General features: G+C 45.7%; 1 protein-coding gene across 3 annotated transcripts in view; it reads left to right on the forward strand.

Annotated features, from left to right (window-relative positions):
- The window catches only part of Mboat2 (membrane bound O-acyltransferase domain containing 2), a 132,940-nt gene that overhangs the window by 67,445 nt on the left and 38,632 nt on the right, over positions 1-26,863 (forward strand). The window contains exon 4 of one of the 3 annotated variants that reach the window (XM_036170432.1): positions 24,499-24,594. The exons of the other annotated variants lie outside the window; for them this stretch is intronic. Coding sequence (XP_036026325.1) covers positions 24,499-24,594 — 96 coding nt within the window. The remainder of the gene's footprint in view (positions 1-24,498; positions 24,595-26,863) is intronic. 3 annotated transcript variants of the gene reach the window in all.

The following is a 26,863-nucleotide window of genomic DNA, read 5'->3' on the forward strand; positions in this document are numbered from 1 at the left end:
TAATAGCCATACAGATGGCAGTGATAGCAAAGGGATGCGGGGGGCGGACCATGCTGGTTACAAACTTCTTCAGGATTCATTCAGACTTAATGTGAAACACATTATGGGAAAAGAGCCATGTATTGTCCCTCCGGTCATTGCTATGCAGGTTAGGAAAAAGTATATTGGAAATCTCAAAGGCAGGAAGCCATGTGTGGTGATGTAATTCCAGCACTTGGGAGGCTGAGGCAGGAGGATTGGTAGTTTGAGGCTAGCCTTAGATACATAGTAAATTTGGAGCCATCTTGGGCTACGTAGTGAGACCCTGTCTCACTAAATACCTACCTACATACATGCATACATGCATAAGGCAATAAAGAGATTAAATGAAAACTTTATTATAGTACCAAATGACAAAAGAAGCCCATAAACGAGGAATGAAGAAGTCGTGGGATATGGCTAAATTAATGATCAAATGTCAGAGGTTATAAGACTGTACAAAAACAGATTAAAAGCAGGTTTAACTATATGCTGTCTACAAGAAACACACTGTAAAAGAAAAAAGACGTTAGGTTGAACGTGACATCGTGGCAGCGGGCCTTTTGGGAAAGACAACCGGAAGGAGTAAGTGAGGTTGAGAGAGCTATAGGAGCTACAGTCAGTCTACCAAATCAGTTCTGTTTCCATGTGCTGCAAATTCAAGTCCCCAAATAAAGCATAAAATGGCTCCATTCACATAGCATCTAAAAGAATAATTAAAAAGACTTCAGAATAAATTTAAGGGACTGGAGAGATGGCTCAGGGGTTAAGAGGACTGGGGTTCAATTCCCAGCACCCACATGGTAGCTCACAACTGTCTGTAACTCCATTTCCAGGGGACCCAACACCCTCACACAGACATATGTGAAGGCAAAACACCAATGCACATAAAATAAAAATAGATAAATTATTAAAAAAAGAATAAATTTAAAAGAACAACTCTCAAACTACCAGCAAATACCCTTTAGAGCAGTGGTCCTCAACCTCCCTAACGCTGCGACCCTTTAACACAGATCTTCATGCCATGGTGACCCCAACCATGACAGTTTCATTGCTACTTCATATGTGTAATTTTGCTACTGTTAGGAAATGTAGTGTAAATATCTGATATGCAGGATATCTGATCGGCAGGTGCTGTGTGTGTGTGTGGGGGTGTGGTGTGGTGGGTATTGTGTTCCCTGAAATATTGTGTGTTCCCCGAAATAAACATATCTGGGGTCAGAGAACAGACAGCCACTAGAACAGAGCCAGAAATGGTGGCTAGAAAATGGGAAGAGTAAGCCATAGCAGAAGTTGGGCGGTGGTGGTACACACCTTTAATCCCAGCACTTGGGAGGCAGAGCTAGCCAGATCTCTGAGTTCAAGGCCACTTTAGAAACAGCTAAACATGGTGACCCACGCCTTTAATCCCAGAAATCCAACCTTTAATCCCAGGGAGTGGGGGCAGAAAGAAAAAGGTATATAAGGCATAAGGACCAGGAACTAAAGAGAAAAAAGCATGTAGTTAGTTAAGCTTTGGAGCAACACAGTTCAGCTGAGAGCCATTGGGAGGAGGACTCAGAAGCTTCCAGTCTGACGAAACAAAACCAGCTGAGGCACTGGTGAGGTGAGGAAACTGTGGCTTGTTCTGTGCCTCTGATCTTCCAGCATTCACCCCAATAACTGGCCTCGGGTTTGAGTTTTATTAATAAGACTATTTAAGATTCATGTTACAGGGGGGTGTCACAATCCACAGGTTGAGAACCACCGCTTTGGAGTAAAGAAGATTATATAGTCTTCCGTATTCATGAGTGGAAGACTTTGCATTGTTAAACTGTATATTGTGAGGCTGATCCCCTGACCTGTAGATTCAACTCAGTCACCAACAAAAACTCTGTTGAGTTTCTGAGTAGAAACTGACAAGTTAATCTGAAATTTTACGTGAAAATATAAGGACTCGGCACAACTGTTTGAAAAAGGACACCAGATCGAGGATCTGCATATCTCAGTTTCTCCACTTACCCTAATGTAGGAATCTGGACACCGAGGCTCATGTGAAGACAAACATGCACATCTTTAGAACAGACTGAGAGTATAAAACCAAACCCTTGTGTTGAAGGGCTCAGGCAATTCAGTGGTAAAAGGATGGTCTCTGTAACCAATGGTGCGGTGACTAGTGGATGTCATATGCACACAATGAACCTTTTGCCCCACATCATATATGAAAATAATGTTTATCATAGGTCTAGATGGAACAGATGATGGAACCCCTCAGAACTTTGGATCTGAGCTTCTTAGATATAACATACAAAGAATGACCCCCCCGCCCCCAACTTACTGTTCATCATGATTTAAAACATTGCCCTTCAGAAGAGATCTTTAAGAATGAAGATAGACCACTAAGGAAAATCTCGGGCAAAACAAACATCTGTTCAAGAACCCTTACAATTTGAGCAGCTCAACTTAAAAACAGGAGTACTGGTTAGACATTTCATAGCCAACAACAAAAAAACAATGCTGAGTGTCCGTAATTGTTTAGAAGATACAACTTAAAACCACAGTGAGCTACCAATGGAAATAGAGGAGGGTGGGTTATAACGATGAGACCCAGCATCAGTGAGGAGACCAGAGCCTTCATCCGGGGCTTTTGAATTTGTACATGGTAAAACATTTTTGGGAATCTCTAAGAGTGACAGTGACTTACTATATGCCCTGGAAGGGAGAAAGGAAAGTATACATCCATACATGGTGATGCATTGGGAGCAGGCAGAAGCTGGAAATGACCCCAGTGTTCATCAGTTTGTGCGTGGACAAACTCGGTGTGCAGGGTCCAGACTGTCCCAGGAACAAAGGAATAAACACACGTACTGCAGTATGGACAGGCCTCGGGAGCACGAGGCAAAGGACCAGACACAAGAGTGAATGCTGCACTGTTCTACTGAGATGTAAGTCTAGAGACAGAATGAGTAGCTGGGCTGAGTGGCGGGTAGGGCCTGCAGGTAAGCGCCAGGACTGCCTGAGCATCCATCAGGGATGCCCTGAGCCCACACTGCTTTACACGTCTGATGAGAAGTGCTGAACTGCAGGCTTGGGAGGTGATTTGTATAATGTGTCAGTGTTTGCTCAGTGAAGCTGTTTAATAAGAAGCCTAATGTAGTTAGACTTCTAAGATCTTTTAGGCTTCTAGGCAGTAAGCGCCATAATTAATTATTCAGCCTTCTTACTGGCAGGAGCCATAATTCAGTTTGTCCAAATAATCTTAGTCGGTGAGGGCATGTTCTCCCACAAAGAAAAAAAAAAAGTCTAGCTAATTATTGGACTGAAGAGTAGCAATAGAAAAATCAGTATTCTGTAACTGGCAATGGAATAATTTAACTCAAACAAAGTAATAGCACACAACTTTGGATGCTAACTCAAAAAAACAAAAAAAACCCAAAAAACAAAAAAAAAACCACCAAAAACAAAACACCATACCACTTTGGGACAAGGAATTTGAATATAAATCAGATGACACAAAGAAATTGTGCTGATTGTCTTAGATGCGATGACGATGGGATGGTCCTGTCAAAGGAAATAGTCTGATTGGAGATGCTGTGTTCAGCAGAATTTCCAGCAACAGCGGTGTGTACATCTGGAATTCAGTCTTAGATGCGGCAGACAGAGTAGATTAGAGACGGCAGTAGTTGTTAGCCAGGTGGTAAGGACGTGGAGATCCGTGACCCTGTTCATAGAGCGTGGTTGTGTGGTATTGCTTATGTGTTGTCCTTTGTGCCATGCTACAAGATTTTAGCACGGGGGCATTAAAAATCCCTCAGGGGAAAGAGGAACAGCCTTCTCCTCAGTGAGTCACTGGAGCCCAACCACAGGAGGCCCGGGGTGGAGGGGTGGGGGGTGGGACATTGTGTGGGAAATGCTGGGTCTCTTGACCAAGGTGGGGTCTGAGGGGAGGAAAAAGGGCCACAGTGGCCAGAGCTGTGGCACCCGATGCCACGCCTCCAGTGTGGAGCACACCAGCTCTAAAGCAGATCTGGCAGTTGGGGAGTTGGAAGAGCGGAGGTCCTTAACTCACACACCAAATAGAGATATTATTTAATATCACAGGAGCTGATTAGTGTCCCGTGATGACAAGATGCTTCCTGAGCAACGGGTGTTGTGCGCGTTCATTGTTCTCAGCTGAGGTCACACACACTGAGACAGCCAGGCCAGCCAATCCCCGGGGCCTCTGCTGCAAGCAGATCTGCTGAGCTGCTGTCATAGCAGACTGCTGCACAGGAGCCTTTTAGAGAAGTGGGCTCCCTCTGAAATAATAGTTAGGGGAGCAGAGGCAGGAGGTTGTCTGTGGATTTAAAGCCAGCTTGGTCTGTGTAGCAAATGCCAGGCTAGCCAGGGCTGCACAGTTAGTCTCCCCCCCCCCCCGTCTCAGGAAAAAAAGAAAACAATAGTCACTAATATGGTATGGTAAGTGTCTATTTCCTTTCCTGTTGCTGTGCTTGGTACAATAAAATACTCTAATAAAAGTAATGTAAGGACAAAAAAGGGTGTGTGTGTTTTAGCTTATGGTTCAGAGTACAGTTCATCGTGGTGGTGGTGGGGAGTTAAGGCATCAGGGACTTGAAGCCGCTGGTCACATGACACCCACACACAGGGACAAGGAGGACGGTAGGGTAATGATAAGCACCCTTTATTCTAGCTAGTTGATGATCCCCCCCATACCAAGCAATGGTCCCACCATAATTCAGATGGGTCTTCTGGAGCTGGAGAGATGGCTCACTGTGGCTGAATTTGAGAGGACCCAGATTAAATTCCCAGCGTCCACATGGCAGGTTACAGCTATCTATAACTACACATGTGTGCATGTACACATGCTCGAAAATGCAGCCTTTCCTCTGAAGAGGTAACTGGTGAGTTGATAAGCCTTGCAGGGTGCAGAGCAATTACCCTCTTGGCTTCTTCACTGTGGCTCACATGTGTTTTCCAACTATCTGCATCGATTCTGTAATCAAGGCTTGTTGTTCAATATTTTTAAGCTGTGTATTTCCTACACTTTTCTTTAGTAAAAGTGAAAGGATTTGATAAGGGTTTCTGTCCACCCCACAGAAAGAAAAGGGAACCCCAGTAGAGAACCATTCCCATTGTGGGAGAAAAGTTAGAAGCCACTTGATACACATTAAATTCTAAACTTAGACATTCAGTGAGTAGTGAGGTAATGTATTAGGACTCTCTAGAGGCACAGAACTTACAGAATGAATCTGTCTGTCTGTCTGTCCAGAAAGGGGATTTATTAGAGTGGCTTACAGGCTGTGGTCCGGGTAGTCCAACAATGGCTGTCTACCCACGGAAGGTCCAAGAATCTATAGTTGTTCAGTCCACAAGGCTGGATGTCTCAGCCGGTCTTCAGTAAATGCCAGAATCCTGAAGAAGAAGGCTCTAAAGCTAGTGAAGGAATGGGGGTTGGGGGGGGGGGGGAGAGAGAGAGAGAGAGAGAGAGAGAGAGAGAGAGAGAGAGAGAGAGAAAGTAGTGGGAATCTTAAAAGTTCTTATTAATAAAATCAAACCTGAGGCCAGTTAGTTGGGTGACTGCTGGAAGATCAGAGACACAGAGCAAGCCACAGCTTCTTCACCTCACCAGTTCCTCAGCTGGTCTTGTTTCCTCAGACTGGAAACTTCTGTGTCCTCATCCCAATGGCTCTCAGCTGAACTGCTGCTTTAAAGCCTGAATGCTTAACCAGCCAAATGCTTAACTAACCAAATGCTGCTAGTTTCTGGTCTTCACGCCTTATATATCTTTCTACTTTCTGCTGTCACTCCCTGGGATTAAAGGCTAGGTTTCTGGGATTAAAGGCATGGGTCACCATGCCTGGCTGTTTGTAAAGTGGCCTTGAACTCAGAGATCCGCCTAGCTCTGCCTCCCAAGTGCTGGGATTAAAGGCGTGCACCACCACCGCCCAACTTCTGCTATGGCTTGCTCTGACCTGTTTTCTAGCCACCATTCGTGGCTTTGTTCTAGTGGCTGTCTGTTCTCTGACCCCAGATAAGTTTATTAGGGTGCACACTATTGTGGGGAACACAATACCACCACAAGAGAGAGATTCCTTCTCCCGTGTCCTTTGTCTAGGCTGTCGGCAGGAAGTGTGGGCCATGAGAAGTGAGTCCTCCCACTTCAGAGGCCATTTGGGTTTTGTTAATTCCAGATGTAGTCCAGTTGACAACCAGGAAGAGCATCACAGGGAAGACAGGAAATGTCATTCCTTCGGGTAGAGTTTAGTGCAGAGGTCGGAATGGGAGTGTCCCAGGTTTTTTCCTGTGACTACTGTCCTGAATAGAAGGAGCAGATGGAGACATTGTGTAAAGGAGCCATCTGGTTGTGTCAGGTTGACAAGGAACCAAGAGAGCTGAGGCCCGGTCTGGCCCTAGGGCTCTCTGTCAGCTCCTACAGTAAGGTACTTTGGTCCTCCCCTACACACAGCTCTCTTTTCTTTCCTCTGGGGCTGATGTACAGTTTAAAGCATGGGTGTGCCTACAGTGGTCAGGTCACACAAGTTATTTGTTTCTCATTAGAGTTTGAGCCCTCGGCAGGCAAAGGCCCGCCCCATTGTTCTTTTGAATTTAGTTATTGGCACATAAAAATGTTCCCTGCTGCTAACACATTACCTTCCCTGACTTAAGACAAGGAAGGGTAGCCTGGAACTTTTTTTTTTTATTATTTTTTACAACTTTTCTTACATTTTAACATAGGGCTGTCCTTGTAGTACAGGCCTGCGTTTAATGTGTCTGCCTCTCAATTGATGTGAGGAGAAGGGGAAGTCCTTACAACGTGTATAAATCAAAATGAATTTTCCTCACACAGTAGGAGCTGGGGTTCAGGAGGCTGAAAGGTTCATCATTGGCTATCGATGCTGTTGGTGGAAACAGTGAGTGGCTTATGGATAAAAGAGACTGTGAGCTGGGCAGTGGTGGCACACGCCTGTAATCCCAGCACTCGGGAGCAGAGCCAGGCGGATCTCTGTGAGTTCGAGGCCAGCCTGGGCTACAGAGTGAGTTCCAGGACAGGCACCAAAACTACACAGAGAAACCCTGTCTCGAAAAACCAAAACAAACAAACAAAGACTGTGAAAGTATCTGTTCAGTTAAGCAGGTTAGTGTCCACACTCTCTTGAGCAGCCATCCCCCCGGTTGTCTCCCCTAAAGGGCTTTGAATATTCCATCAGCTTCTTCCTGCTTCTTTCTCACTGAGCTGTAGGGAGCACAGGGCCTGTGAGCCCTCTCTCTCTTCTTTTCCTGCCTCCCTGACCTTCAGCCCTCACCCTGACGCAGCGGCCATCTCCATCCCGGCTTCTGTGTTTATCAGTCTGCAGTCTTCATGATGATGATTAGCTTTCTTTCTCGGGATAGGGAGTAAAGTTTCAAATGTACATGTATACGTTGTGTGTTCATTTAGTCAGCGGGCACTTGAGGCATCCAGGGACCTCTCTTGTGCTGTACAGTCAGAGTTGGTGTTTAGGGAGCGGCACTGATTGTTGAAATTGAGAAGCCGGGCCCATGGGCCGACGGGCCAGCAAACAGCCAAGCCAAGTCACTCCAGAGGGCAGATTGGATGAGGTTCCAGGAGGGGCTGTTTTTAAAAAGGACTTGAGATCTGAGTGGCGGGATGAATCAGCTATCATAGGAACTGTAACAACACCAGGTTGAGGGACGGGATGGGAGCCTGAATAGGGTGTGCTTAAAAGTCAGGTGTTTTGTGTAGGGACCAGAGAAAGGACTGGGGTATGAGGGTTCAGGAGGGAGGTGTATAGGTCTAAGAGGAGGCCAGGCCACGTCGTTCTCAGTGTATCGAGAACCTGCCAGGCGTTTTGAGGAAGAAGGAAACTTTGTCAAGCTGTTTACATGGCTCTGCCTAGCTAGGCTTCCCGGTGTAAAGTGGCCAGGACACCGCTGTGAATGCTGGGACAGTGTCAAGGAGAGGTGGTTGTTGGTGGCTTTAGGAGGGAACCGTCATGGGGTAGAGCCAGGCCCACTGGGATTGAAGAAGGGTGCCGGGCATGGAGAAAAGGGAGGAATCTGCGTTGTCAGTCTTAAACACTGGGTAGATGTTGTTCAAGTCTGTAACACGGGGAAGGAGGAGGGAAACACTGTGCTCGTGAACAACCTTTCGGTCCAGCTAAAGGTTGAGAAGCTTTTAAGCAATGTGCTCTAGTGTTGACGTCCAGTTGACCGGATGGATGGTCAGCCTTCAAGAAAGGCAATACTTAGGAGGAGAGGTCAAGGCTTCGTGTAGGAAGTCAAGCCAGCAGCTGGCCTTTGCGGTCCTTACTCCAGATCTGACTTCCTGTGGCTGTCGCTAGGATCCTGCTTGGGTCTCCCCTTGGCTCCCTGGTCCTGTGATCTCCATTAACAAATGTCAGAGGAGAAACACAGAATATAGAGTAAAAGGGAGGTGAGAGTATCCAGTGGTTCTCAACCTTCCTGATGATGTGACCCTTTAACACAGAGGAAACCATTCTCAAGGGGTGAGAGTGGCCAGTGGCCAGAGGGACCATTGCAGAGGAAGACACTCTTAAGATGTGATATTGGACCATGGCCAGAGGGACCATTGGGCCATCTCACATTTTTAAGTAAGCTTTATACAGGTCCTTCAAGTCCCTAAAACAGAGCTGACGGCTTCCCTGAGGGGTGACTGATAGATAAGCCATTTGGAGTAACTCTTAAGGGAAGGACACTAGTGTATTTCTGTACTTTACAGAAAGCTTCAGGCTAGATAGCAATCCTGTCTTTGGACAATGTCTCATCTCCACTGGGGCAAGAGCTTGCCTCGTGTTCACTTTTTTTTGGCCAGGAGTAAAGTCCTGCGTACAATCTCAGCTCCTGGTTTTAGAAAGCGTTAATTAAGGGGTGGGAGGTGGGGCTCTGTCCTCAATGACTTTCAAGTCTGTTGGTCTCTAATATTCGCTTGGGACACTAGATTTTAAACCTTGAGTTGTGTTTAGTTTTTTTTTTAAAGTTCGTCCTTGGAGATCTTTGGCAGAGGTCTTCTGCCTGGCTGGATCCTCATTTCTTCACCATGCTGCAGAACTAGTCTGACTTTGACGTGTCTCTCTCCATTCAGTGTACACACAAGTACATGTTTACTATTCCCATGAAAACTGTTTGCCATAATCTCCCATGATGGCCTTTCCAAGTGCTCCACCCGCAGGCTCTTTGTAAGGAACCCGAGCTCGGTTGTGCCCACTTAGCCTACTTCCGTGGTGGTCCCAGTTTCCACAAGGTAAATGTCATGATGAACATGTGGTTTGCTGGCTCTTAGCTTGGCGTCCTTAGCTTCCCTGGCCCCTCTGTTCTGTCTCCTGCCTCTTTTGTCCTACGGATCTCCAGAAACTTCTCACACGATCTGGTCTGCTCCTTACTGATCTCTGCTCTCACTCTGAGTTGTGCGTATCCGTTCAGGCCTGGACCTGAACTTCCCCGAACACCTTCTGTGTTCCAGGCCCTCTGGTTCTGAGACAGCCCGAGGACTGGGAAGAGCTCAGCCAAGCAGACGGTCTGGGCAAGAGAGGAGCAGCTGAGATCACAGATTATAGCACGTGATAAGGACATTTTGGATGGAACACACTGTGGACATGGGTGTGGCGATGCATTGTGTACCCTAATAAAATTTGCCTGAAGAATATTGTACACCCTAATAAAATTTGCCTGAGGGTCAGAGGACAGAACAAGCCACTAGATTAAGCATAGATGCCAGGCAGTGGTGGCACACACCACCTTTAATCCTAGCACTCAGGAGGCAGAGATCCATTTGGATCTCTATGAGTTCAAAGCCACTCTGGACTAGATGAGATTGACTGAGTCGAGGAGAGAAACTGAGCCAGGCAGTGGTGGCACACACCTTTAATCCCAATACTGGGAAGTACACACGCCTTTAGTCACAGGAAGTAATGGCTAGTGGAGAAAGGTATATAAGGCGTGAGGAGACAGGAACTCAAGGCTTTTCTGCAGAAGCCTCCCTTTCAGCTAGAGGCTTTTTCGGCTGGAGCCTGAGGTGAGGACGCAGAGGATTTCAGTCAGAGGTTCATGGAATTGGTGAGGTGAGACTGGCTTGTTCCTTTGTCTCTCCGATCTTCTGGCAAATATTATTAGGGTACACAATATATCACCACACATGGGGACCCAGGGTGGCCGACATCTTGGATGTAGAGGCCCACAGTGCCCGTCATCCTGCTTCGCCAGTGGGCATCTGACTTGGTTATGTTTTCCTCTCCCCTTGTGTGTGTTATGTGAGAGTGACATTCTCTCAACAAACCAACTCTAAGAGAAATATGAGAAATGCCAATTTCAAATAAGGATGTCTGTGAATTACCCAAGTCAGTATGGATATGGTGCCGAGGGACCACAAGCCTGGCTGGTTGACTCACCCATTGGAGAACAGCAGTAAACAGTCACTGAGAGTCCTGTTCCGGAAGCTGCATGTCAGAGTGTTACTGTGCACCAAGTAAAAAGTAAGAGCGCTTCTTACAGTGTCACTAGGTGTATAAGTGCGTTGTTAGAATGGCATCCGAGAAATTACCAGGAAGATTTGAGAAGTTTGATACTGTGACAGTGGTTTTAAGGCCAGATTTCCAGGGAAGTCTAGAGGAGTAAACACAAGTCTCTGTGTTTCCTTCTAAAACCACGCCAGGGTGTCAGGATGGAGGTGCAGACTCATAGGGAGGAGGCCTGGCGATGTCAGGATGGCTGAAACTGCTTGCCCCAGAGGAGCTAGGCAGTTGATTCTGAGGTGCGAGGTTTTGAACACTAGGTGAAATGGACTCTTGGCCCTCGGAGCAGAATTCCTCCTTGGGGAGTGTGGCCCTGCCACAGGAGCAGCCCGAATCTGTCACAACGGGCCAGGCCATGCTCTGTGACTAGCAAACTCTGCACACATACGATTTTTATAGAAGCATGGACAAAATTGCAGAAGACACAGGCTCTCTTTGCAGTGTTGATTTCAGAGTCACGGTGTGTGTGCCAAGGCCATGTTTTCAGATGCTGTGGCACAGAAAGAGAGTTCTTCACATTGCCTTGCACATCATCACTTAGTAAAATGGACAGACGTGACTAAACATAAATTATTTGAGAAGGAAACATGGGTAATTTTCAAGCAAGTGTCTTTCTAGACCTCTGGTTTGATTAGATTTCAGATCCTCTCTTGAAATGGACCCAGACATGGAATGTTCATGGCTTGTTTCCTTCATTCTTAGGTACATCTGATTGTCTTTTTTCTAGCATGTGTTAAGTTGAAACATTTTACAAAGTGCATATGTAGCATGTTAGCAAGTTGTCAGTTTAGTTAATATTGTGTTTTATAGTTTCAGTTGCTACTTACTAGCAAAACATTCTTTTTAGATTTCCTCCTTTTGTTTCATGTGTGAGTGTCTTGCTTGCATGTATCTGTGCACCACACATGTGCTTATTGCCTGTGGAGGTCAGAAGAGGCCTTTAGATCCCCTGGAACTGGAGTTATGTAGGCTTGGGAACCACTGTGTAGGTGCTGGGAATCAAATCAGGGTCCTTGGCAACAAGCGGTCTTCACTGCGGAGCCATCTCTCCAGTCCCCAAAGTCTGTCTTTAAGGTGCTGTCATTTATTTGAGTATGTTGTGGACTGTTTTACTGTCTTTAGGGTTAAACCCAGTGCATCCCCACATCACTTCTGTGCCCTGCACTGCACATCATCACCAGTACCAGCATCGACTGCTTTGTTCATTTGTATCTTGGGGATGGTCACTGCTGTGTATGGATGGGCAGTTCCGGGGTCATGGCTGGTGGCCTGTGTATGTAGTTCCAGCTACTTGAGAAGCTGAGGCAGGAGAATGACTCGAGGCCAGGCGACATTTGAGCAGCGTAGCAAGACTGGCTCTCAACACAGCCACGCGAAGAGCTTGCTGGGTTGAGTGGATTCCAGTTTTATTTAGTTTGAAGTTGTGTATCCTAAAAATTGAAATGAATGATGGTGCATAGAAGTATCAGGATAGATTCTGAGAGGACTGGCCTTGAGGTGCACGTCTGAAACATTGCTTTACAGGTGTCTGTTCAAACTAGAATTGCAGCCATCTGTATTGTTCGAGTGTGTGCAGGAGGGGAGGGGTAGTTGTTGTTGTTTTTACTCTTTACTCTTTTTGACACTTTTGGGGGCCACCGCCCAGCTCCCACGTAACTACACACAGAGGCTTATTCGTTCTTATAAATGTCTGGCCTTAGCTTGGCTTGTTTCTAGCCAACTTTTCTTAACTTAAGTTGTCCCATCTACCTTTGTCTCTGGGCCTTTACCTTTCTCTTACTTCTGTATATCTTTCTTTCACTCTTAGTCTGTGGCTGGCAGTGTGGCTGAGTGGCTGGCCCCTAGCATTCCCCTCCTTCTCCTTCTTGTTCCTTGATCTTTTTTCTTCCCAGATTTCTCCTCCTATTTATTCTCTCTGCCTGCCAGTCCCGCCTACCCTTTCTCCTGCCTTGCTATTGGCTGTTCAGGTCTTTATTAGACCAATCAGGTCCTTTAGACAGGCATGGTAACACAGTTTCACAGAGCTACACAAATGCAGCATAAAAGAATGCAACCCATCTTTGCGCCATTAAAGAAATGTCCCGCAGCATAAGTGAATGTAACACATCTTAAGATAGTAACAACAGAGAGGAGTAGGCTTTAGAGACGCCAAGTTGGCTAAACCTGACCTGGTCTCAACCGAGTTTTGCTCCCATCGCCTGCCTGCACTCTTTCCATTGGGGAGCTGTCATGAGCACAGGGAGAGGAAACAGTCAGCAAGAAGCAGTTCATCAAGATCACAGTTATCCTTACATGGAATGGAGCAAATCCATGCAGAAGTTGTACCGCCTGGAAGCCGTGACCCAGCGGACAGCACCCGACCCAGCCTTCCTGAAGAGGCTGGAATTCAGGGATCTGCCTGAGTGACAGGGCACTGTCAAAGGCCTCATAAACCTCCTGTCTTACCCATCTTGCAGTTCTTCCTGAGAATGGCGTCTCACACCTCTGATCCCACCCAGTAGTTGGGAGACCGAGGCAGAAGGATCATATGAGTTGAAGACCAGCTTGGGGTACACAGTGAATGAGTTCCGAGCCCTCCTAAGCTTGCAAAAGCCATGGCAGCCATTGCAATAGTGAGAGCGTGGCCTGCTGCAGCCACCACAGAGACCCAGTTTGGCCATTATGAACTGGCTGAGGTGGATGCCAGGTCCCTTTTCTTCTCTAGCCCCTCAGTTTACTGAGTTTACAGAGGCAGGTGGTTCTGCTTCTTACAGCACGTGGGCACATGACTCCTTTAAATCCAACACTTCCTGGGTGCGTACCCCCCCACCCAGAAACTCCCAAAAGAATACCAATTCTGCATTGCTTGGTTGGAATGAAAAAACGAAAATGCATGTAAATAAATATGTACCATTCTTCTTTAAAAAGTCCAGAGAAAGAAGTTTTTTGTTTTTTGTTTTTTGAGCTGAGGATCGAACCCAGGGTCTTGTGCTTGCTAGGCAAGTGTTCTACCACTGAGCTAAATCCCCAACCTAAATGTATTCGGTTTTTTTTTTTTTTTGGGGGGGGGGTGTTTCGAGACATGGTTTCTCTGTGTAGCTTTGCACCTTTCCTGGAACTCGGTTTGGAGACCAGGCTGGCCTCAAACTCACAGAGACCTGCCTGCCTCTGCCTCCCAAGTGTGCCACCACCGCCCAGTGAAAGAAGATTAAAATATGTGTGTGTGTGTGTGTGTGTGTGTGTGTGTGTGTGTGTGTGTGTGTGTATGTATGTATATATATCTCATGGGTTATTCTTAAAGAAACTTGAAAGTTCTAAAGTGTTGGGAAAAGCTGTTAGGTTGAGTTCTAGAGCACCTTCCCTTGCTGTGGGCATAGTAGATCAGGGAGGTAAGAATGTGGAAGAGAGACGAGCTGGGTCCCTTGGCTGGTGACTGGAGTGTGTACCAGGATGGAAAGTTCTCAATTCAGGGATAGTTGGAAGACAGATTTGGATATGGGTGTGAGTGATGTGAGGTGCAGAGGTTTAAGGCATGGACATGGAATGGTAGACATCAGGGAGGTCAGGGGCTAGAGATGAAGCTCAGAGGTAGAGTGTTTGCTCATGCAGCAGTCACAGAGCCCCAGCTTCATCCCAGCCCTGAAACTCTCTCTCCCCTTCCCTCTCATGTGGAGTAGGGCCCTGGAAAAGGTAGAGGTAGCTATTGGTTGAAACATTAAGACAACTGCACGTAGTTAAAAGGGAGGTTTATTTTGTGGGGTAACTTACAAGTGAAAGGATAGGTTGCAGGTTCTGGGAAAGGTGAAGCACAGTCCAGCAGTGTTCTCTGGAGAATCCTGCTCAGTCTACCTCCAGCATCCAGGATCGAGGAACCAAGAGAGCCGGCACTTCTGGTCTTAAGCGCTCCTGTCTCGGCTCCGCCTCGTAATTGTGACCGTTACGGGAAGCCTAAATGGGGGTAGTACTTCCAGGTCAAAGCTGGAATAGCTACTTACTACAGGTGGCTCTGGTTAGTAGTGCAGGATTTCTGCCCTGCACAGTGCTGTGTTTGAGGTGTTCATTAGACATCTAAGTTGAGATGTAGAGAAATTTGTTGGCTTGAGTGTGGATGCCTGGTACATGTCCAGGCTAGAGGCAGAAAGTGGGCACTTTCATCATGGAGTGTTTAAGGTCCTGGGACTATTGAATTAATTCCTCTTGGAAGCAAGTGGACAAAGAATGGAAGCAAACTGAACACTTGGGCCCAAAGTGAGGGAAAGTCTGTAGAGGAACCTAATTTTTTTTAAATTTTATTATTTCCAAGTCATTTTAATCAGCTTTATTGAGGTATAATTTACCTAAAACAAGTTAACCTGTTCCAGGACTATGGGTGCATGTATAGATCTCTTTAAACTGCCAACCACCACTAGATAAAAGACATTTCCCTTTTGCCAAAAAAGCCCCATCATAGCCAGGCATGGTGGCACACACCTTTATTCCCAGCACTTGCAGGGCAGAGGCAGGCAGATCTCTGTGAATTCAAGGTCAGACTGGTCTGCAAAGTAGTTCCAGGACATCCAGGGCAGTTGTACAGAGAAACCCTGTCTTGAAAAAACAAAAGACAAAACAAAATAAAAGCAGCCCTGCCATGCCCGTATGCAGTCAGTCAGTCCACCTGTCCCTTGAAACGTCCTTTTTCTATCACTCAGTGCGGTTCTGACTATTCTAGAATGTCATATTAACTATGTCATACACTGTTGTCTGACACTGTTCATGGGGAGGCGTGAACAGATGTCTGCTTGTCCCAGAGAGGGAACCAGTGACAGATCTGCCCAAGTCCAATGTGGTGAGCCAGTGAGTTTTATTGGGGTAGAGGAATGTGAGTGAGGGATTACTTACAGGTCTGTCACCAAAACCCACTCAGCACTGTCTGAGTGAATGGGTGTGCCTCTCAGCAGTCCCTGTTTAGTGAATCTGGTCAGTTTCAGGGACTTCCTGAAGTTACTGCGTTTACTTTCAGAGCTCAGTGAGCTTTCTCTACAGGATGGAATGTTTGATCTTCATGTAGAACATATGATGGAAGGAGAGAATCAGCTACCATAAACGGTCGTCTGACCTGCACGTGTATGCCCATTTGCATACACACGTAAATACATTTTATAACTAAGAAAAAGAGATAATTCCTTTCTGTTCTGGCTAGCAATCTGTAGTGTGAACATACCACAGTTATGCATCATTTCACCTCTTAATGAATTTATAGAGTGTTTAAAAATTTGAGCTATTGCATTCAAACTTCTAAAACATTCTTACATAGGTTTCTATGGAGGTAGACAGAAAGTTTTTCCGGTCCTGCCTGGCACTGAGGTTCAGACAGATCTCTCCTACCCGTGTCCTGCAGCTGCTTATAAAATAATTACTCAGAGGCTTATTTTAGATACAAACTGTATAGCCTATGGCTCAAGCTTCTTGCTAGCTAGCTCTCATAACTCAGCTCAACCCATTGCTATTAATCTGCGTTTTGCCACGTGGCCCGCGGCTGTCCCGTTACTAGACTGCTGACATCTTGTTGCTCCATCAGCAGCGGGCTTGCATCTCTCCCATCCGCCTTTTCTTTCCTGTATCTCTGCCCAGACCTCCCGCCTGCCTCTAAGCTGCCTTGCCATAGGCCTAAGCAGCTTTATTTATTATCCAATGGGAGCCAGACATATTCCCAGCCTACAGAAAGACATCCCACCGCATGTTTTTGTATTTTTATTCAAACACCTAGGAGAGGAGCTGCTAAGGCATGGAATTAAAGCATTTTAATCATGCAGGGAGTTGCCAAAGGTTTAAAACAAATGAGAGAAAGAAATCACCACGCTTTCCCAAAGTGATTGTACCCTTTGTACACTCTGAGGGAGCTGCTTTTCTCTGTTATACTGAAGGTTATCTTGTAACATTTCATTTTAGCTTTGAATTTGATCCCTCTGATGATTACTAATGCCAGCAATGTTTCCCTGTGCTAATTGACTAATTACATAATTTTAGAGGGTTATTCCATCCAAATCTTCCCACTGTTGTTGTTTTCGTCACTGTTCATTCTTTCTATATTTTGGATACCAGCCCTCTGTCAGCTAGATACATTGTGCATATTTTCTTACCTTCTCTGACCTGCCTTCCTGATTCTTAGTGATGTCCTATGGGAGACAACTTTAAAATTTTGATAAAATCTGTTCTGCAGTTTTAAAATTTTTACTGTGACCTGCGTTGTGTCCTTTTAGGTGAGTCAGTAGGGAAAAGGCAGTATTTACAATTCACCATGGAATCATCAGCTTCCTGTTACTGTAACAAACGCTTGTGAAAAACCAACTCTGACTTCACATTTTGGGAGGTTTTCATCCATGATCATTCAGCCCCATTGCTTTTAGGGCCTGTGACAAGGTGACAGACACATCATAATGGGACTCATGGATAAAGGAAAGCCGTGCCTCCTACCAGGAAGCGGGGGTCCCCATATCTCCTTCAGGGGATCTCCAAGACCTGCTGCCAAGCTTGGCCTCTCCAAGCTTCTCTACCACCTCCCGTATGGATGCTGCAGGCTGCAGGGCTAACACTGGGGTCTTGTAAGGACACTTGAGGTACAAACTACAGCACCACAGATACATGGCTTCGCTTTTAGCCCCCCTTTTTTGTCCATTGATCTCCTATACCAGGACCACGCAGTCTTGGTCTGGAAGCAGGTGGTAAGACTTTCTGTTTCTTCACTGCCAGAGTGTACTTGAGTCACTAGAACAAAAGCACATGAGCAAATAGTCTTAGGAACTATCCCCCGAAGGGGACAGTGGACAGGGTAAAGTTAAGTGGATATTAAGATGCACAAGCCAGGCGGTGGTGGCGCATGCCTGTAATGCCAGCGCTCGGGAGGCAAAGGCAGGTGGATCTCTGTGAGTTCGAGGCCAGCCTGGTCTACAAAGTGAGTTCCAGGAGAGCCTCCAAAGCTACAGAGAAACCTTGTCTCGGAAAAAAAAAAGGTTCACAAGTCTGTTGTGCATACAGTTTGTAGTAACGGGATCAGAGTAGCCAGAATCCCCAGGCATCTACCTTCTGTAAGTGTGAAAACCAGGTCTCAAAGGGGTGTCAACTTTTTAAAGCTCTCACAGGTGAAATAAAAGGGCAGCTGTTCAGATCTATGTTGAGAACCCCTCTAATTTGATTTCACATGGTAATATGAATACTTTTGTGGGTTTTTTTTTTTTTTTTAAAATATTGTTCCCCCATGATTTTCAGCCCTGTGATGACAGTAACCTGCTTTCTTCACTTGAGAATTCTTTTCCAGTTCATTAATTCCCATAATCCCTCAGTACCTTGTTTTCCAGGCAACAGTTTCTACTTATAAGGAAGAGATATTTGAAATGTTTTAAGAAAACATTCTGTTCTTGCACGCTCCATAAGCTACCGACCTATTGTGTGTGCATGGTGGGAGTGTGTGTGTGTGCATGTGCTTATGGAGGCCAGTGACTGATGGTGGGTGCTGTCTTAGGGTTTCTATGCTGCAATGAAACACCATGACCAGAAAGCAAGTTGGGAAGGAACGGGTTTATTTGGCTTACACTTCCACATTGTTGTTCATCATCAAGGGAAGTCAGGATAGGAACTCAAGCAGGGCAGGAACCTGGAGGCAGGAGCTGATGGAGAAGCCAGGGAAGGGTGCTGCTCACTGGCTTGCTCCCCATGGCTTACTCACTCTGCTTTCTTATAGAACCTAGGACCAGCAGCCCAGATGGCCCCATGCACAATGGACTGGGCCTTCCTCCATCAATCACTAATTGAGAAAATGCCTTACAGCCGGGTCTTCTGGGGGCATCTTCTCAATTGAGGTTCCCTCCTTTCAGATGGACTCTAGCTTGTGCCAAGTTTGACATAAAACTAGTCAGGACAGGTATCTTCCTCAATCATTCTCCACCTTTATCTTTTGAGACCTGGTCTCTCACTGGGCCTGGAGAGTGCTGATTCTACGAGGCTTATCTGACCAGTGATCTTCAGGACACTCCTGCCTCCACCTCCCTGGCGCCGGAGTTACAGATGTGTGCCACCATGCCTGGCTTTTACCAGGGCCTGAGCACCCGTCAGGTTCATATGTCACTGCGAGCATTGCAGTACCTGGGCCAGCTTACGGGCCCCTCGACTTAATTTCAGTAGTACTAATCCTGAGCCAGGATGCTGTTGGCTGCAAAAACACAAGACCCACCTCAGGGGCACAGTAGTGTGAACAGAACAGAAAGTATTATCTCTCAAAGCTGTAAGTCACAAGGAAGGGTGGTTCATTTGGCTAATTCAGCGATGCCATCTTTGGAGTATCAGACCCCCCCAAGTTCTGTTTAATCTCGTGCCTCGACACCTCGGCATGTTGACCGTGTCCAGGCTGACTCCTCCTGTAAGCAAGGATTGGCTGCTGTGCTTTCAGATACCCCAGCAGCAGATGTCACCCTGGAGGGATGAGGGAAAGCTGTCCAAACCCTCTGTCACATTTCACCGACATTTCCGAGTTCCATCGTCTACGCACAAGTCAGTCAGTTGTAGGGGGACGAGAGCTCCGTGATGGAGTCAGAACAGTTAGAGCCCCCAGGTGCCATCCTGGAACGAGAAAGCCATGCTTGAGAGATCACACAGGCAGTGTGACAGACCTGTGACTTGAGTCTAGTCTGGGTTTTATTTGCATCTATGTTCCTCTTTGGAGATACTCATACACAGACCAGATCACTTAGAATATGATTGTGTGCATATCGGCTTACATGTCCGCTTTCCCATGTGCGAACTTGAAAGAAATCGAAGGTTTTCCCCGGCACTCTTCCCCTGCAATCGACCTCCAAAGGAAAACTGGAGCTTGTATGCATCCCCCCGCCCCCAACACGCAAGGCAATCCCTGTAGCTGTCACCAGACCCATATGCAGGGACAAAGAAAAGCCACGCTGCCTGCCCAGCACCACCCCCTCTTTTTTCTAGGAAGACATAAACGGTACACTGAAATAAAGAAACCCGTGGATGTACTTTTAAACTTTCTAGTAGTCACTTTGAAAACTAAAACATAACTAACCTTAGGAATGCATTTCACCTCCCTGACAACACCCAGCGATAACATGTAAAAGTGTAATCAATAAATCGGGGTGAGCAGTTACTCAGTTTTTGTATTTCCAGTTGCAGAATCTGGGCATGTTTATCATCACAGCCGAGTCAGCGTAGACTAGCAGTTTCCCAGAGCCCAGTGACTGCCCGTGAGCCATCAGAGAGCGCCAGTCCGTGTGTCACAACTGCCTAGCTTTCTGGAAAAGTGGATGTGGATATAGCAGGCAGTCAGCCTTCCCTCCATGGCTCCCATATCTGTGGATCCGACACCGTGGCCAGAAAGCTTTGGGGAAACGTGGCGTCTGTGTTGAACATGGGCAGACTGATTATTCCCTAAGCACAGCCGTTTGTGTAGTGTTTACCTCGTGTTAGCACCTGTTAGGAACCTGTGACAGGGAGGGTTAAAGTTCATGGTGGGGGGTGTGCCTCCTGTGTGACATACGGGCCCGACCACCTGTGGATTTTGGTGTCTGGGTCGGGAGCTGGAATCAGTCCGATAGACAGTGCCGTCTGTGCTTCTCTAAGATGTATGACTGGAGTGGATCTGTAGTCTACAAACAGTGAGTGTCCGGCACGTTTTCTTACAATTCTGCCCATGCAGTCCCCAGGGAATGCTGTCATTGACCAATGCCAAAGGGTTTTTTTTTTTTTTTTTTCCGAGACAGGGTTTCTCTGTGTAGCTTTGTGCCTTTCCTGGAACTCACTTGGTAGCCCAGGCTGGCCTCAAACTCACAGAGATCCGCCTGGCTCTGCCTCCCGAGTGCTGGGATTACAAGCGTGCGCCACCACCGCCCGGCAAAATGGTGGCACTTACACTTTGGTTTTTTTTGAGCTGAGGATCGAACCCAGGGCCTTGCACTTGCTAGGCAAGCACTCTACCGTTGAGCTAAATCCCCAGCCGTGCCGAAGGTTTTGTAGCTAACCCATGGTTGCAGGGCAGCTGTGCTGCCTACAGATGGTGCTTAATTACTACCCAGTTCAGTAAAGTAGCTGCTGAACTAAGGTCGGGCTAAAGTGAGTGTTGATTGACATATATGCTAATGATGTAGTGGTGGTGATGTCACTCTTGACTGTGGCTGACATCTGATACTTCTTATTAAAACTTAATGTGAATTATTACTATCTTCACCCACAATGTAACCCTTAGTTAGGGTCAGCAAACGTTCTCTTTAACAGGATAAGATAGTAATTATTTTAGGTTTATAAGGCTACTGTGAGACATGAGCAGCCATTGTAAACACAAATGAGCAGGGTGTGGTGTGGCCAAATAAAAATATGTTTACAAAAGCAGACATTGGATGAGGTTCTTTTCTAGAGGCTAGAGTTGATAATCTTGTTTTTGGGGGGTTTTCTTTTGTTTTGTTTTGTTGTTGTTGTTGGTGGTGGTGGTGGTGGGTTTTGTTTTTTTTTTGGGGGGGGGGGGGGAGTTTCCGAGACAGGGTTTCTCTGTGTAGTTTTGGTGCCTGTCCTGGATCTCGCTCTGTAGCCCAGGCTGGCCTCAAACTCTCAGAGATCCACCTGCCTCTGCCTCCGGAGTGCTGGGATTAAAGGCATGTGCCACTACCGCCCGGCAATAATCTTGGTTTTAATGACTTGATTATTTGTGTGACACAACTTGAGAAGTAAGATGTGACATAAATAATTCCCCTGGTAAGGTAGGAATTGAAATCTCTGCATGTGGAGTTGGGTGGGATTGCACAGTATTGTATTGCTGTGTAGTATTTCCACCATTATACATAGACCTTTACAGTCGAGATCCACAATGTCGTCCTTAATGTATTAGGTGAAATAAGAAAGAGGAATTGTCAGTTCAAAGAATATGTAACGTATATTCTTTATATTCTGAATATAATAACATATACTTGACTTATGGTAACCTGTGCTGCAAAATCACATACTTAAAAATCTTTAAAAATTCCGTTCCTTAGGCTGTGGTGTAGCTCAGTTGGCAGAATGCTCAGCGGACACACAGGAAAGCCCTGGATTTGGTTAAAAAAGGAAGAAACTGGGAGTGGGGATACATCGTATAGTGTCCACAGTGGCATGCACGACCCCCCCCCCCCCATGCAATGGGCAGATGATAGACAGACTGATAGCTAGACAGACAAACAGATGCTAAAAAGTGAAAGTGTGAGAGCGGAGTCCTCTGCCCCACCCAAGCATTATCCACTTTAAGACTTGGCCGGTCTGTGTGGAACACACACGGTCTCCATCCTCCTGTGAGATTCCAAGTTGTCTGGGACAATTGCTTGACTGAATCTCGTTTATTTTTTCTGAATGAGGTGGTGGTTACATTTCTCTTATCTAAGTTGCTTATTAACACTCTTATCTATTTCCCACTTCAGTTCTTCCTCTGTTTCCTATTGCCTGGAAGTCCTGTTAGGGACATTAACCTCGTATCGACACTAAGTGATTGCTGTTCCATTATCACGTAATCCTTCATAGTTTATTGTGCCAAACTGTCTGATGTGTGTGTGTGTGTGTGTGTGTGTGTGAGAACATCTCCGAGGCGTTTGTAAGCTTTGTTCTGATGTGACTGTCTCCAGTCCAGATGTTCTCTGTCCTCATACAGTATGACTCTGCACATTATTTTTTTATACTTACCCCTCGTGTGCGCTGGGGGCCGTCTCAGGAGAGGGCTATTGCTTCAGCTCACCTACCCTCCCTCACCTCTCCACTGGTCTAATATACCAGGGTTGTCCTACGCGAGCTTTCCAGCTGTACTGTAAGTCTTTCTAAACTGTCTCCTGTTGGGGTAGTCTTTTGATCTATTTTTGGAACAATGCTACATTTTAAATCTTCATGGCCTGTTCTTTTATGTGTTAGGGTGGGGCCGGCCGCCTGTCACATGTTTATTTAGTTAGCTAGAAGCCCTTGAAGATCTGCTGGTTAGCTTCCACCAAAGCCATTGTTAGGATTGTGATTGGGATCACAATGCTAAACTTAGAAATTAATTGAACAAGACTGGAATTGACTATTACTGAGTCTTTTTTTTTTTTTTTTTTTTTTTTTTTTGCTTCATTTCTTCCTCCTGTACTGAGCCCAGGACCTCGTGCATGCTAATCGGCAAGTGCTCTACCATTGAGCTGTGTGTGTCCGTGACACTTTTTATTTTGTTTGTTTGTGTGTTTTTTCGAGACAGGGTTTCTCTGTGTAGCTTTGGAGGCTTTCCTGGAACTCGCTTTGTAGACCAGGCTGGCCTCGAACATCTACCCGGCTCTGCCTCCCGAGTGCTGGGATTACAGGCGTGCGCCACCACCGCCGGCTTTTACTTTTTATTTGTAACGGGGTCTTATCAAATTGCCCAGGCTGGCCTTGAGTTTACTCTGTAGTAAGAGGCAGGCCTCTGAAGTTGAAGTCTTCATGTTTCAGCCAAGTACTGCCACCAGGCCTGGCTTAAGTTTTAGCAAATGCCCATCTATCTTTTTGACTCCTCATTATGATGATTAATACTGCTAGCCCTTCTATATAGATTCCTACTTGAATTAATGAAATAAACTAACATTGATTGAAATATCTCATGTTAAATAAATGCTGGCTTTAGCATGCTATCCTTCCTCCCTCCCTCCCTTCCTCCCTCCCTCCCTCCCTCCCTCCCTCCCTCCCTCCCTTCCTTTTTTCTTTCTTTGAGACAAGGTCTCTCTATTCAAACCTGGCCATCCCAGAACTTACTATGTAGACCAGCCTGGACTTGAACTTACAGAGACCCTCTCACCTTTGCTTCTGAGTGCTGGCACTAAAGGTGTGCATCACCTCACCCAGTTATTTTTCTTCTTTTCCCCAGATTTTCTTTTCTTTCTTTGTTTTTTTAATAGCTTTAAAGAACTCATTCATAAAGCCCCCTGAATCACATACACGAGAAGCTTAAGATTTAGTTTAGCCAAATAGTTTTCCCCTTGGATTGCTTCTGTATTAAATGTTTAGGAAACCTCCAGTTTGAGAGCAATAATTCCCACTTGTTACGGTTTCATATTTGACTGTTTAATCCGTCTAGAATGCTTTTCACATGAGGAAGGCCTAGCTTCCTCTCCCTCGCTTGCCTTGTGGCTAGTAATAGATCTGTTCCCTGAGAATTGGAACTGCAGCCTCTGTCCTGTGCGATGTTACGTTCTCTACGATATGTTTTTGGGTTTCTTCTGTTCTCTTTACACTGATATGTAAACTCATTTTCCATGCTGGGTTTATTTGTAATACCATCTTAAGCACCTTGAGTTTGTGAAAGTCACTAGCTGGTTATGGGTGAGCACTCCCAATCCTCTCTAAAGGTTATGATTTTAGGCTACTGAGGGCACATTTTAAAAATTGAGTTAAGTTACTGGAAAGCATGTGGCCAAAGGTCAGACTCCCCAGAACCCGTATATGTGTGTGGGCGTGGTGGTCGCTTGTCTGCAGTTTCAATCTCAGAAGGCAGGGGTCTGCAGACCAAGCCGTCCTGCTGAGGTTTGGATTTGATTGAGGGACTGTACTTCAGTGAATAAAGTGAGCAGATGATCGAAGACGATTCCCGGAACACACGCTAGTGTCCACACACATGCAGAAGCGTGCACACACAGATGAAGACACGGGGGAAGTCTATAAGAATTGAGTCATGTCTGTGGAAGCAGGAAGTGATCAATTGAAAAAGCCGTCTGTCACCAGTAGTTGTGTCTTTTAATGCTTCTGCTCAGGGCTGTCACACGTAATTTTACACATTGCTGTCGTTCAGAATACAGTGGGATAGCCGCCATGGGCAGTTTCATCAGCCATTCACCACCTATTAGGAGAGAGCTCCCGTAATCTGTTAGATGAGTTATTTGTAGGGTAGATTTAATACTATCTCATTGTTGAGCCGTACGTGTTAGCGAGTGTCTTTACAATGTGCCCTTTGACAGGATGGACATCTCCACTAACCCGGCTTATTCTTGTTTTGCAGATGTTGTTTTCTGTTTGCTTTGGGATACCTCACAGTATGTCAGATCACTAGAGTCTATATCTTTGATTATGGACAATATTCCGCTGATTTTTCAGGGTAAGATTAAAATTTGATTCAGTGACCTCTTTTATCTTTTCTAACATAGCAGTTAAAAGTACAGACTGTAGTGTCATTTAGTACTTGTGGTGGAGAGCTATGGACTCGTGTCATCCCATAGATGTCACAGAGATACCTGTGCTTCCAAATTGCCTGATATAAATTTGCTAAACATAGAGCAGTCAGGCCCTTAACATGGCATTTTTGGTATTCAAAGTAGTTTCTAATTCTAATAGGAATTTCTGCAAGCATTTGTAAGCCTTGAAGGTCAGCCCCCTCCAAGCTATATTCTTGCTACTTAGCCTTCTTCCCCTCCCTCCCTCCCTCCCTCCCTCCCTCCCTCCCTCCCTCCCTCTCTTGCTGCACAGAGTAGTGGAAATCACTTCTGGCTTTTGTTTCTCCTTATCCTGTAAAGAGACCGACGGAGTGTTAGAAGATGAACTTACTACCAGCCCCCTGAGCTAACCAACTCCCGTCTTTGTAAAGAAATATGTCCTGCCAAGTAGGGCCCCTGGGAGCAGCAGGAGACTTCACACTTTACATCGCTGCCTCTCAGCTTTCTCCATTGCCCGAGAAGGGCGTGGTTTTTTTTTCCTTCAGTCTTTTGCCTCTGGGTGATATCAAAATGAATAAAACATCTAATTTAAAGATAAGCAAGTTAGAAAAAAATTCTATCTCTGAAGAAAAAAATTAACAGTAGAAATTGGCCAAATTATTTGAGAAAAATCACCTGTAAAAGGAGAATTTTAGAGGATAAAGTATCTTTTTCTTTCTAATGAGAGTAAAGTGGATTTTATTATATGGATTTTAAAAATAAGCTTGGATGGAAGCAAGTTGTGTCCCAAAATAATGAACAAAACCAAGCCAAAACAGATGACATATACTTAAAAAAGAAAGTTAGATAATTGATAGATAGATGATAGATTATAGATGATAGATAGATGATAGATAGATGGATGGGTAGATAGATAGACAGACAGACAGACAGATAGATAGATAGATAGACAGACAGACAGAGTTAGTAGATACTGGGTCAGATTAAGAAGTGAGAGTCAGGTGGAATTGAAATCCACACCTGGAATCCAAGGGTAGAGAACAGACCAGCTACCTGTCTTTAAACAGCAGATGTTCTTAAAGAAAAGTTGCTGGGCAGAATCAGTACCTAATTGGCTCACTGTGCAAGGAGGAAGTGGCCCAGGTCACACATGTCATCCTGAGGGGATGAAGTTGGGGACTGGCTGTGAAACTATCAGCATCTCTGGAAAGCAGACCCCTGCTGAGAATAGCCACTGAAAGCTAGCCAGGCCACACAGTTGCTTTTCGCCCTGAGGTAATGATCTCCAGGCCCCAGGTTCTGTCTGTAGGCCCCAGGGCTGTGAAGCAGCAGGAACCCTGGGTCCTCCAGTCTTGCTCTGCTCACACCTGCTCTGGGGTTCTCTGGTTTATGTTTATATCTGCTCCATATATAGTTTCTTGATTTTTTTTTTTTTTTAAAAAAACACCAGTACTTTAGCACAAATTGCTTGCACTACACGCATCTGTGGGACCTTGGCAGCCCTCCCCCTTCAGTGTGGTCTTAGCCATTGTCTTTTGTCTCCCTCAACTGCTACTCCAAATCCTTGCTGTTCTCTAGCCCCCTTCACAACATCTTTCTCCGCTAGCTACACATAGCGTGTGGTCAAAACAGCTGTGTCATCACAGTGGATTACAGTAAAGGTTTGTTCTCAAGTTCCAGTCCACTGAGGAGATAAGAGGTAGCCTCTGCTCCACAGGCTTTTAGGGAAGAAGACACTTTTCTTCTGGCACCTCCTCCTACAGGGTCTCTGGAACCTTCTGATTTGGTTGGGAGTGGGGAGTACTGATCCAGATCAGAGAGAGCTCATGCCTGCTTATATTCTGTTAGCACAAACTATTACACAGGCCCACAAACCAGAGAACAGTTTATTAAGAGCTTAATCATTAAGCGCTTAATGATTTTTTTCAAGTTATTTATGATGTGACTGGAGCATTATTTTGTTGAAATTTATAGTTTAAATATTTTGATATAATTTTAAATGTTTATAGGAGAAGAAAAAACAATGTAGCATTTTAAAGATAGACTACCTGTTTATAATCATCCTATTTTTAGCCATTGGGATGAAGCATTTATTGAACCCACTGAAGCAAGCTGCCCTGGTCCAACTCAGACAAAGGTCTTGCTCTTTTAAAGTGACCGTCAGAGAAAAGAGCCAGATGTAGGCCTGTGCTCCTCACTCAGGAGGTGAGGATC

Source organism: Onychomys torridus, chromosome 21 (genome assembly GCF_903995425.1).
Source record: "Onychomys torridus chromosome 21, mOncTor1.1, whole genome shotgun sequence".
NCBI classification, from domain to species: domain Eukaryota; kingdom Metazoa; phylum Chordata; class Mammalia; order Rodentia; family Cricetidae; genus Onychomys; species Onychomys torridus.